General features: G+C 37.0%; 1 protein-coding gene across 1 annotated transcript in view; it reads right to left on the bottom strand.

Moving 5' to 3' along the window:
- WDR64 (WD repeat domain 64) overlaps nt 1–13,753 on the bottom strand; it is a 120,109-nt gene that overhangs the window by 39,524 nt on the left and 66,832 nt on the right. The window contains exons 15-16 of the mRNA XM_070384485.1: nt 5,675–5,851; nt 547–677 (exon numbers count right to left, since the gene is read on the bottom strand). Of these exons, the coding sequence (XP_070240586.1) occupies nt 547–677; nt 5,675–5,851 (308 nt within the window). The remainder of the gene's footprint in view (nt 1–546; nt 678–5,674; nt 5,852–13,753) is intronic.

Here is a 13,753-nt window from a genome sequence, read left to right as displayed (position 1 = left end):
ACCTCTCACCATTTGACGCTGGTGTCACTGGGAATACCAGACAAGATGGGGGACGGTAGATTGGGAGGAAATCTTGGGCATGGGGGACTTTAAGGGTCTTGTTAGTCATCCATATGGTAATTGCTAATAGGCAATTGGATATGTGTGCTTGAAACTCTTAGATTATTGTTTAAAATTACTACATATTTTAAATATTTGTTAAAGTTATGTATTTGGACAAGATTATACATGGAAAGCATATACTAACTTTAGTACATACTCTTTGTACATAAAGTACATACTCTAGTACATACTCAAGAAGAGTAAATGTAAAAGCACTTGGGAATACAAATAATAAAGGTTTACTTTATTCATATCATTATGGGATTTAAACACTTAGTACATACCCTGCTTATAAAGATAACCTCCAAGAAAGGCTCCTTGAGAAAATTATCATCACTTTTATGTATTGCTTTTTTTTTTTTTTTTAAGTAATGAATGTTACTTTGACTCTTCTGCAGTGCAGCTTTTTAAGGAAATAGTATTTAAGGAAACAATTCAACTCACACTTCTTTGACAGTTGATGTTACAAAATTCCATAAGATGATCACACCATTTAAGGTTCCAGCAGCTATCAAATTATATCCTTCTGTTTGTAATAGATCAATGCAGTTCACTTCTATACTAACAGCAGGATTCTGAAGAGGGAAAGAAACAGACCCAGTGACCATCATGAACACAGTATCTAAGCACCGTGCAAAGACAATGTGTATACTTTGTTCTCTCATTAACTTAAACCAAAAAAAGTATATATTTAAATCCTAAAGCATGAAATTTAGTAAAATCTAAATTATTTTTGCATAAAATACTTTAATTTGTAGAATTTAATAAAGCAAGAAAAAATATACTCATCTGTTGTCTTCTTCCTTCAGCCTAAACTATCAACCATTAAATTACCTTCCCATCTTTCTCTTCTCTTCAAACTTCTTGACAGAATATCCTATATTAGCTCTTCTAACTTGCTGACCTTCCTTTCACCCATGGCCTAGCTTCTGCTCCATGCCACTCTATGAAAGCTTTTTCTAAATATCACTAGGGACTTCTTTTGCCAGTGCTATTTGATATATTTCAGTTGTCTTGCCTCAAGTATTTTTTGATACCTACTATGTTAGGTTCTTGGGATATATAGTTAAACAAAATGTCAGTAAACCCAGAGAAATTTTTAATAAAATTCAAGCATTCAGATAACTGCTAATTCAGATAAAATGTTAATTACATACAATTTTTTTTTTTTTGAGAATTTATGTTTTATTTGACAGACGTCCAGGAGATAGCATCTTAAGTAATCCTGGGAAAACTGCTCCAAGGAAGTGAGGAGGAAGCTAGGATATATAGGAATTATCCAACAAAGGACACAGAAGATTACAGTTAATAAAAGAAAACTCAATTTAAGGAATTTAACACTTTTCTATATATGAGAAGATGCAAGAGTCTGGGCTCTGTTCATTCCTTTGATATGCACCTCAGCTATCTGGGGCCAGTATCCTGTTTTCACATCCCGAGTTTCCTCAGGGCTCACCATCAGAAGTGGCTGCAGTCTGATGGCTGCTAGATGGTAAGTATTCTTTGTTTCCTTCCTGAGTTCCCTCAGGACTTACCAGCTCACCGTCAGAGTTGGCTACAATCACTGATGACTGTGATATCTTTTTTTACTGATATGGCAGATAATATTTTATTTCTCAGTTCTTTACCTTGGTCCAAAGTTTGAGCAATACCTGGGAGACATTTCATGACCAATTTTTGTCCCATGGTGCTAGGACATTCTTTTTAGATTTGGCAAAAATTTTTGTTGATATGCCACTTTGGATGTTAATTTCTGAATTAGGTTCTGTTGATAATTAAAGATTCTCTGGATCCTCTGTCTTACTAGTCCATTATGATCCAGGAAATGTTTTCACCTTATTGCTTCTTTCCGTACCTAGAATCACACTATTAGAATTATTTTATGTGTCATAAATGTGATCTATTTCCTCAAAATGTTTAGCCATCATTAGTTTTGTCACAGGGCCTAGTTATAAGTTGGGTACAGTAAGAGACAACAACCTTATAAAATAGACAGGATATAAGTAATACAGCTAGTAATATTAACAAAGTCATAGGGCAGCATGGAGGCACAAAACACATTTGGAAATGAAGAACAGATTAAAACAACGATTACATCTTTGTTTACAAAGCTATACTTTATCAACTTTGTTGTAAGTTATAGCATAAGAGGAAACCTCGTTTGGAAAACAAAGATTAAAACTAGTATATTTTCCAAAAAGTCATAAAGTTATAAACCATGTTTATCAGTTCATCTGATCCCATAATGTTAATTCCTGTTGATCTGGATGAAGTCATCAGATTTTCCATTAGAGTTTTGTTTTGAGAGTTCTGGGGAAAGATAGCATGTCTTTCAGTTTATCAGTCATTTTTTGTTGTTCATTTGCTAAGTCATGTCTGACTCTTTGTGACCCCATGGACTGCAGCACACCAGACTCCTCTCTCCTCCACTATCTTCTAGAGTTTACTCAGATTCATGTCCATTCAGTTGGTGATGCTATCTAACCATCTCATCCTCTACCACCCCCTTCTCCTTTTGCCTTCAATCTTTCCCAGAATCAGGGTCTTTTCCAGTGAGTCGGCTCTGCACATCAGACGGCCAAAGTATTAGATCTTCTGCTTAAGCAACAGTCCTTCCAATGAATATTTAGGGTTGATTTCCTTTCAGATCAACTGGTTTGATCTTGCAGTCTAAGGGACTCGCAAGAGTCTTCTCTAGCACGGCTATTCAAAAGCATCAGTTCTTTGGCGCTCAGCCTTCTTTATGGCCCAGTTCTCACATCTGTACATGACTACTGGAAAAACTACAGCTTTGACTATACAGATGCCCTAAAACAATAAAACAATGGTGGCATGAAACCCACATCCTGCCCAGTGAGCTCAGTAAGTTAATGACCCCTGGGACAGGATACCTAGTAGGTGCTCATTAAAAATACATGCAGTGACATACAAAAGTCTTAAAAACCCACTAAAGAATATTTTAGTATATACTGTGTGATTCAACTTACATAGCATTCTAGAAGAAGGAAAAGCAAATCTAAAAAAAATTAGAGCAGTAGTTGTCTTGAGTGAGGGGCAAGTATTGATTGGCAGGGGTATAAAAGTGTGTTTTATCTTGATGGGGTTTGGATTGTGTTTTGAATATATTCCTATTCAAATTCATTGAATAGCACACTTGAATTCTGTGCATTTTATTATTTTTAAATTTTACTAAAAGAACGTAAATAGTAAATTCTACTTGAAGATACATATACTGAATGTGTCTGGGGATGATATGTACTGATATCATCATCTTACTTTGAAATACATTTTAAAAACAAGGAGGATTGAAGGGTGAGTAGGGGATGAATATGTAACTACATATGCAATGAAGCAAATATTGCAAAATATTTGTAAAGAGTAAATTTTAAGTGAAGGGTTTTATAGGTGCTCATTATATAAAGCTGCCAGTTGTTCTATATTTGTGAAATTTTTCATAATGAAATGTTGAGAAAGAAAAACCTATGAACCATACACTATTCAGAAAAGAGATTTTATAATTACAAAGACTTTTTACACCCCTGGAAGTCCACCCATGGACAGAGAATTCAAGGATCCTAAATTAGGGCGTTACGGACCCTGGTTCTGTAACTCTAAGGATGTACTACTAAGGACTTGTCAGGAGATACTTCTTTTTATCTGTGTGTGGAAAACAATATTGGTTTCTTTCAATCTACTTACAATTTTGAAAATCGGAGAATATCCTGTAACAGAAATAGTCTGATGATATATTTTCCTTATTTAGATTTTTTTAAACAATATTTAGGACAGCAAGAAAAAAATTAACCAGATATCAATAAGTGATATCACCAGAGCAATATAAGAAGCTTAAAAAATAAAAGCTGAAAACAAAAAGTTGAAATTTTATTAACTGATATTGGAAAATCTAATTAAAATCATATAATGTAAACATGGTGAAATAATAATTAGCCAGAAAATGTGAACAACAATTTTGTGACCTCTTGACATGATCCCAAACTTACCCTTCTTGTCGAAATCTAGGAGACGTTAAAACAACCTAGCTATTTTTAGATAGATGAAAACATGAAATGCTAATGGACTCCCTGAGTGGAGCTGAAAGAATAACTGTGATTATTTTCAAGAGTAGTTTCTAATAAAACTGTTGAAACCTCATCTACACCAAGCTGCTCAGAAATTAGCATTGCCATGGCAAAAGTGACCATACACAAAGTGAAAACACAAATAAGAAAATGGGAAAAAATATTTGAAACTTCTCTCACAGAGGACTGATATTCCTAATACATATTCCTAATCATTTTACATATATGTGTATATTCTTATATTCCTAATATATAAAGAGCTTTTTAATACATTAGAAAAAAGAAAAATCTAGATAGAAATATAAACAAAGAATAGACAAATGATGCATGTACTTAAAAATATTTAATCTGAAAACTTGTCGTACCTGAAACTTATCCAGAACTACTAGGGTCATATCAAAAGAACTCAGAAACCTGAAGTGTCCAACTAGCTTGAGATGGGACAATTTAAGAATTAATCAATAATGCAGTAGACTGAAACACATCAAGAATATTTAAATTTGTGATCTGATAATGATACTAAACAAATAAAATGCACTGACCATTTTTGTAGGATGCTAGAAAACCAGTTTCTTACTTTGAAAACTGATAAATGCAAGAAAACAGTCAGTTACTTTGATTTCCTGTCTGAACTGTACCTCAACTAAATAGTTGATCATAGTTTTTGCTTAGAGACACATTCCAGCTAACAAATTAATCAGAGTAAGGTAAAATGGCAACTCTGAATGAAATAATAAACCTAGGTAGTGATCATTAATGGCTGCTGACATCCCCCCCCCAAAAAAAAATTATGTGAACTTTGATGGAGGTAATGACACGTGTACTATAGTGACCTCCATGTAGTATAGAGTCTTTTTTTTAAATCAAAGCTGTATGCACCAGACATAATTACCAGATTAAACGAAGTAAAAAAGAACCTCTTCAATTTACCACAAGGGTGCAGTCAGCAAAATCTGGAAAATGAGAAACCAGGCACCAATTGTCTAGTATCATTAAGAAATGAATTACAAGGGGAAAAAAGATAGGGAAAGATGATTACAGCTTTAAAGAGACATGAACCAAATGCAACAAATGGGCCTTGATTGGATTCTGGTTGAAACAAACTGTAAGAAGTATATATTGTATGAGAAGATCTGGGAAAATTGGAAACTGTGATGTGATTATATTAAAGATGTCTTATAAATTATCTTAGAAAATATTTGAGAAAATACTGGTACCATTGTTCTATTTTTGAGTCATTACTATTTAGAGATACATACTGAAATATTTAGGGATAAAGTTACACAATGTTGAGGACTTGCTTCAAAATAATCCATCCATTGACAGTGGTCATGAGGAAGTGGTAGAAATAATGAGGAAAAAAATTGGCCATAACAGATACTTTTTGAAGCTGGCTAACAGTACATGAAAATACATTGTATTATTTTCTCTACTTTTGTATATGTTTGTAATTTTTCATAATATAAAGGAAAAAAATTCAAGAAGAAACTTACACCAACACGCTGAGAAAAGTTTTTCTCAACTATCAGCTCTACATCTGGGAAGGGAATAGCCATGCTCCTTTCTTTAGTAGACACCCTTAGATGCACAATACGATTCCCACTTTGTAGGACAGGCACAACATCAGGCAGCTCCCATATCACCGCAAGGTAAATATCATCTTCTTTACCCTTTAATAGAAATCCAGTGAGTACATGAAAAATTCAGTTAACTATTTTGAGCTGTTTTAATGGCATAGAGAAAAATAGAACATACAGTGATGTACTTACCACTCAGCTTTATCAGATATTAAGCTCTACCTGTCCCTCCCTAATATAATTCCTCTTTCTTTACTTTCTAGGGGTAACTAGTAACCTGCATATGGTTTTAGTCATCAAAGTTTATACCCATATGCCATATTCAGGTATTAGTCATATATATAGCTTCCCTGGCAACTCAGATGGTAAAGAATCCACCTGCAATGCAAGAGACCCATGTTTGATCCCTGGGTCAAGAATATCCCCTGAAGAAGGAAATGGCAACCCATTCCAGTACATGGAGAATCCCATGGACAGAGGAGCCTGGGAGGTTACAGCCCACAGGGTAACAAAGTGTCAGACATGACCTAGTGACTAACACTTTTCATATGTATGTTACATGATATGATACTGCTTTCAGGCTTCTAACCTTTTTATAAAATGATGTCAAACTTTATGGTTTCTTACTCACCTTGCTGGTTTCACTTAATTTATTTTTGAGATTTATACAAGTAATTATGTGGCACTCTAGTTCATTTTGGAGAGGGCAATGGCACCCCACTCCAGTACTCTTGCCTGGAAAATCCGATGGATGGAGGAACCTAGTAGGCTGCAGTCCATGGGATCGCTAAGAGTCAGACACGACTGAGCAACTTCCCTCTCACTTTTCACTTTCATGCATTGGAGAAGGAAATGATAACCCATCCCAGTGTTCTTGCCTGGAGAATCCCAGGGACGGGGAAATCTGGTGGGCTTCCGTCTATGGGGTCGCACAGAGTTGGACACGACTGAAGTGACTTAGCAGCAGCAGCAGCTAGTTCATTTATTTTTAACTCCTTTATAGTATTGTATGAATATACAACTATTTACTTATCCATTCTCCTACTGGTGAGTGTTCAGGCTGTGACTTTTTCACTGCATGTTTTTATGGACAAATGGCATATTTTCTAGCGCATGTACCTGGTGTAGAATTATTAAATTGTAAGATATGTGCATCCAGTTCTTTCTTAACATTCTTGTCAAAACTTGGTTTCATTTGAATTTTTAAAAATTATTTTTGGCTATCTGATAGTTTTAAAATAGAACATTTAAATTTTTTTAAATTTATTAATTACATTAATCACATTTTCCTAATTTTGTAAGTTGACCATATTTTTCATGTATTTTTGAACCATCTGATTTTCTTATCTGTTCTTTGTCCATTTTCTGTTGGGCTGTTTCTTTTTCTTCTGGATTTGTGTTGTTTCTTTTGATAGTCTGGTTCCTAATCTTATTTACCTGGGGTGCATTTGTCTTTTCACAGTCTGTGACTTGTTTTTCTACTTTGTTTTCTAAGACAGGTTTTTATTTTTAATTTGACTGTAGTGAAGATATCTTTGTGATATCCCATTTATTCAGGTTGTCCTTATGTCCTTTAAGATCCCCACCACAAGAGCCTTGTATGTTATTGCTGGGTTTGTTTTAGGTACCTTTGATTTGTATTTGCTATTGTCATCATTCTTTCTGTTTTCTAGTTGATTATTGTTGGTGAGATGCTTTTAGTTTTAGAATTTTCAACTTTTATATGGGAATAAAAGCTACTTTGTAAAGGTTATTTAGTTGGCAGAGCAGGGATCTTTGTAGGTTGAAAGGCCACTTGTGGTAAAATGAAGAGAATATTGGTTCTAGGCATGGTGACAATGTGTTTCTAGTCTTAGTTCTAGTGAGACCTTGGACAAAGCATATATCTTTATGAGGCCTTATTTTCCTTAGTTCTTAGATAAAATTCCTATTTTTAAAAACTTTATGTTTCTAGTTGTAGACCTAACATCTCTGTTATCTCATATTCAAAAGTGTGAGTCAATGGTACTCCTATATATTAATTGATTCTTTAGTGTTTGCACCATGGGATTAGAAGGAATCTCAGCAATATCCAAATAGTGATCAGATATTGATATACTGAGCAATAGCTAGGTTAGGGTCGTGGGCTCCCTTGATGAGATAAATTGGCTACAGTGGTTTTAATACGTTTAGCTGGTTTTAGCTGAACCATTTCAGATAGTAGCTTTCAGACTTTCTGAATTCACAGAAAACTAAATTTTAAAAAATATTTTAAAAGATTTATTTAGAGTTACTATTTCATTTTACCAAGAAAGGACATGTGAAAGTGAAAGTGAAGTTGCTCAGTCATGTCCGACTCTTAGCGACCCCACGGACTGCACCCTACCAGGCTCCTGCCTCCATGGGATTCTCCAGGCAAGAGTACTGGAGTGGGTTGCCATTGCCTTCTCCAGGACATGGGGGGACCCTTATTCAGAGACAGTCCTAGGATGAGATTTGAGTGTGATGTTTCATCTGCAAGTATCCTTAAATCCCCAGAGGTGTGTATGGAGGGGGCAATGTATGCTACGGTTTATGCGTAGTATTCCTTGCTTCCAAGGATGTAGAGGAGTATCTGAACATGTGTGTAACAGCCTTTGGTACTTTTGAATTGGGAAGAGAATGGGCAGCAGAAAGGTGTACTGATGGTGTCTCAACAGAGGACTGCTGTGGGGAATGCTGAACCCCAACCCTCAAGAACACCATGGCTGTATATCCTCCCTTTGGGATTGTCACCTCTTGCATTTTTCTAGTAGCCAAAGCCCAGTGAGAAGAAAAACTGTAGTTAAATGGGCCTAGAATCTAGAGAGAATAGACAAAACATGCAGAACAGATCCCAGAGTAGCTAGAACTTCTGGGAAGTACAATAACTTGAGCAGTTCAGTCAGTTCAGTCACTTAGTCATGTCCGACTCTTTGCGACCCCATGAATCACAGCACGCCAGGCCTCCCTGTCCATCACCAACTCCCGGAGTTCACCCAAACTCACGTCCATAGAGTCTGTGATGCCATCCAGCCATCTCATCCTCTGTCGTCCCCTTTTCCTCCTGCCCCCAATCCCTCTCAGCATCAGAGTCTTTTCCAATGAGTCAACTCTTCGCATGAGGTGGCCAAAGTACTAGTTTCAGCCTTAGCATCATTCCTTCCAAAGAATACCCAGGACTGATCTCCTTTAGAATGGACTGGTTGGATCTCCTTACAGTCCAAGGGACTCTCAAGAGTCTTCTCCAACAGCAGTTCAAAAGCATCAATTCTTCAGCTCTCAGCTTTCTTCACAGTCCAACTCTCACATCCATACATGACCACTGGAAAAACCATAGCCTTGACTAGACGGACCTTTGTTGGCAAAGTAATGTCTCTGCTTTTGAATACGCTATCTAGGTTCATCATAACTTTCCTTCCAAGGAGTAAGAGTCTTTTAATTTCATGGCTGCAATCACCATCTGCAGTGATGTTGGAGCCCCCAAAAATGAAGCCTGACACTGTTTCCACTGTTTCCCCATCTATTTCCCCTGAAGTGATGGGACCAGATGCCATGATCTTCATTTTCTGAATGTTGAGCTTTAAGCCAACTTTTTCACTCTCCACTTTCACTTTCATCAAGAGGCTTTTTAGTTCCTCTTCACCTTCTGCCATAAGGGTGGTGTCATCTGCATATCTGAGGTGATTGATATTTCTCTCGGCAATCTTGATTCCAGCTTGTGCTTCTTCCAGCCCAGCGTTTCTCATGATGTACTCTGCATATAAGTTAAATAAGCAGGGTGACAATATACAGCCTTGACGTACTCCTTTTCCTATTTGGAAACAGTCTGTTGTTTGGGCAAACCTGAACAATACTTCAGTTCAGTCGCTCAGTCATGTCCAACTCTTTGTGACCCCATCGACTGCAGCATGCCAGGCTTTCCTGTCCATCACCAACTCCTGGAGCCTACTCAAACTCATGTCTATCATGTCGGTGATGCCATCCAACCATCTCATCCTCTGTCATCCCCTTCTCCTCCCACCTTTAATCCTTCCCAACATCAGGGTCTTTTCCAATGAGTCGGTTCTTTGCATCAGGTGGCCAAAGTATTGGAGTTTCAGCTTCAGCATCAGTCCTTCCAATGAATATTCAGGACTGATTTCCTTTGGGATTGACTGGTTGGATCTCCTTGCAGTCCAAGGGACTCTCAAGGGCCTTCTTCAACATCACAGTTCAAAAGCATGGGAGTTCAAAACAGAAACAAAAACCAACACATGATCTTCAAGTTTAAGAATTTGCTTGATGAGTTAAAGGAGACAGTGCCTGGCTGAGACTTGAACTAATAGCCTAGCAGTAGAGAAATATTTCAAGAGTCAGCAAAGCTAAAACAAAACAAAAACAGAGAAAAATATAAGAAATCTGGAGGACAAATTCAGAAGACCTAATGAGTTAGACACGACTGTGCAACTGAACTGAATATGCAAATAATATGAGTTTCTGAATTAGAAAAAGAAACATATGCCAAAGAGACATCTAAGAAATGAATAATAATACAACAAAAATCCCCTGAGCTGGAAGAAGTACGTAGGACTTCAGATTGAGTTTCCTGTGGAATTGATGAGAAAAGATACAAACAGAGGCATAGACTTTAAACTCCAAGGACAAAGATAACATCTTATAAATTTGCAGAAAGAATAAGTTGCTTACAAAGGAAGAAGACTCAGACCAGTTGTGGATTGCTCATTGACAGCACTATCACTTCAAGACAGTGCAGTTACATATAGACCTAATAAAAGGTCCTGTAACTCATGAATGGAGAAAGAAACAGCAACCCACTCCAGTATTCTTGCCTGGAAAATTCTATGGACAGAGGAGCCTGGCAGGCTACAGTCCATAGGGCTGCAAAGAGTCAGACATTACTGAGCGATTAAGCACACACACACAGGCACTAAAATTTTGGTCTGCTATTTACTTACTATATTGTCATCTCTTTAGTACCAGCTGGGAGATTTAGAAAATATTTTATCCACAGTGTTTCATGGCTTTCAGTGACTTTCCTGAGTAGTTATATAATATAGAATCCTGGGATTTAGAAAAATACCTACTGTATGTGGAGCACACAAAATATTTCTTGAATTGTGTTGAGTTTAGTTGGAAATCAGAGGAAAGCAGTCTTCCCTGACTCCCAAATTAGGCTAGGCACCACCTGCCATCATTAATTTCTATAGCACTTTGTGTAAGCATTCATAACACATATAACAGGTGGATCAATATCAGTCCTTCTTATTAAATTATAAGTTCCATTGTGAAATGGGAGATATCTTTCTGGTTCATGGTAAACATTTGGTAAATGGTTACTGAAAAAAAATGAGTGAATAAATGAAAGTATTCCAAAAATTAAGTATGTAAATCAAACCATATTTTACTTTGAATAAGCAGATAATAAAGTGAAGAAAGAAAGAAAGTGAAGTTGCTCAGTCGTGTCCGACTCTTTGCGACCCGTGGACTGTAGCCTACCAGTCTCCTCAGTCCATGGGATTTTCCAGGCAAGAATACTGGAGTGGATTCCTTCTCCAGGGGATTTTCCTGACCCAGGGATTGAACCCAGGTCTCCCACATTGTAGGCAGATGCTTTACCGTCTGAGCTACCAGGGAAGGCAGATAATAAGTGATAAGCAAATAATAAGATATCAATAATAATAAAAATAATGTTTTCAACATTATCCTTAATGTAAATTTCCCCCCTCAAGCATTAATAAAATACCGTAAAATGCCCCATAGATCTACTATTGTATACCTTACAAGGGGTTTCTTATATTTCTTCATTCTGTCAGTCCTTAGTGAACACCTACTCTGGGCAGAGCAAGAATACAAATATGAATAAGAGAGGTTTTCAGTCCTCATCAAGTTCAATCTATGGAGTTCAGGAGACATAAAAAATCAAAATAATCAAAGCAAAAACTGCTATCGTAGATCTAAAAGCAATTTTGATGTGGGAACAGCACAATGCTCCATTTTGCAGTTTTTAAAAAGGAGTGTTTATAATAGCAGATTTTGTCTGCTGGGATTGCACTAACTTAAAACAGAGAAATTAATACATTGTCACATTTGAGAGTATATTACTAATAAGTTCCTTTCTACAGTGCCACTTTTTTAGGGAGTAAGTGAGCTTGTTTTATTTATTACTTCTTTATTTTTTAAACATTATAGTAATTAAAGATTCCAAGGGATAAGAGGGTGGAGATGAGTTTAGTTTTATTTCATGTCTCTAGAAATTGAGTAGATTTGTAGACCAAGCTCTGATGAAAGTAAAGTTGTCAACATGAATGACTGCATGAGCTGGGGCAAGGGGTGTGCACGTGTGTGTGTCAGGACCAGGTGGTAAAAAAATGGGAAATAAAGAATAAGAATGTTCAGTCTAAAGCCATCCATTGAAAAAAATGGTAAGCTATACGAAAGACTAGTGCCATCTCTGGCCAAAACTTTATTTAGGTCCAAAGTTACAGTTTCCTAATGACCTCTTTGCTTTGTGTCATCTTTTAGGTTCTTCCTTCACAGGCTGAAAACCCACAAGTGTCTATCCCAGTTTTCAAGGATAATGCTACCTGCAGGTTCTGTTTTCCAAAGGAATATGGCTATGTTTAGATGATACTTAAATTATTGCTTTATTTTGTCAATTCAGCAAAGAAAAGAAAAAGAAAAATCAGACCAAACATTGATTTAGTCATGTATTGACTTGGCTATCAACTTGTTTTCACTTTACTACAAATTACTTAATACATAATTAAATAGAATTGTGTTGATTCCTTGACTGTTTGTGTCTAAATTATCCAAAAGAACATTAATCTTTTTCCTTTGGTCTTTATGTTATTCAAATTTTAACCACATTTCTCAGTATTTCATCTTATATATTGAGGAAATTGTGTCCCTCAGTAAGAATTCCACATTCTCATCATGGCAGAATTACAAAGAAAATCTTTTAAAAGAAATTTACAGCTATTTCTTTCCACTGAAGAACTTCCTTTCTAGTACAGGGCCATTTTGGATTGTTCAGACAGCAAACAAAGATTAGTTGAATCAAGGAAGTTTTTCACTCCTATCTTCAAAAGGGGAAGAATAAGAGCAAAGAATCCTTGAGTTCTAGGCAGGGAAACATCACTCAACAGCCAGAGTAAATGATATAGTTTTCATTTTAAGCATGAAGAAGGCTTTAGTGTACTTAGGTGGTAAAAGACACACAGGAAAAACAAATTTAGTCTACCTACTACTACTACTACTACTAAGTCACCTCAGTCGTGTCCGACTCTGTGCAACCCCAGAGACAGCAGCCCACCAGGCTCCCCCGTCCCTGGGATTCTCCAGGCAAGAACACTGGAGTGGGTTGCCATTTCCTTCTGCAAAGCGTGAGTGAAAAGAGAAAGTGAAGTCACTCAGTCATGTCCGACTCTTAGCGACCCCATGGACTGCAGCCCACCAGGCTCCTCCGCCCATACCTCAATCCTTCCAAAACATCCTTAAACAGATTGCCATATTAACCGTTAAGTACACAAAGCAGTTTTGATGACAAACTGAAAAAGTGACTTGAATGTCCCTGAATGCATTATGGGTTATATGGTTCCGAGAGGAATCATTGCTCCCTTTCATAAAGCCTACTGGGGAGCAGCTCTGCCGGTGCTGCTGCTGCTGCTGCTAAGTCACTTCAGTCATGTCTGACTCTGTGCGACCCCATGGACAGCAGCCCACCAGGCTCCCCTGTCCCTGGGATTCCTCCAATGAGAATATAAACCATGTCAGAGGTGGTAGCTGTATGTAAATTTAATCTTCTTGATATCTACTCCAGAAGGATCCTGCTAATCCCTTCAGCAAACATTGGATGGGCAGTGTCGACCAGCTATTCTTTTTTGCTCTTTGCTTGGACGTGGGCAGGGTTAATTAGGAACACCTTAGGAAGGCTGTGGAGAAATACTATCCTCCGCTGGCTGGCAAGAGAAGAGTTAAATGGGGATTATCCACGCT

Source organism: Bos mutus, chromosome 16 (assembly GCF_027580195.1).
Source record: "Bos mutus isolate GX-2022 chromosome 16, NWIPB_WYAK_1.1, whole genome shotgun sequence".
Lineage (NCBI taxonomy): Eukaryota > Metazoa > Chordata > Mammalia > Artiodactyla > Bovidae > Bos > Bos mutus.
This window is presented reverse-complemented; position numbering and strand designations above follow the sequence as displayed.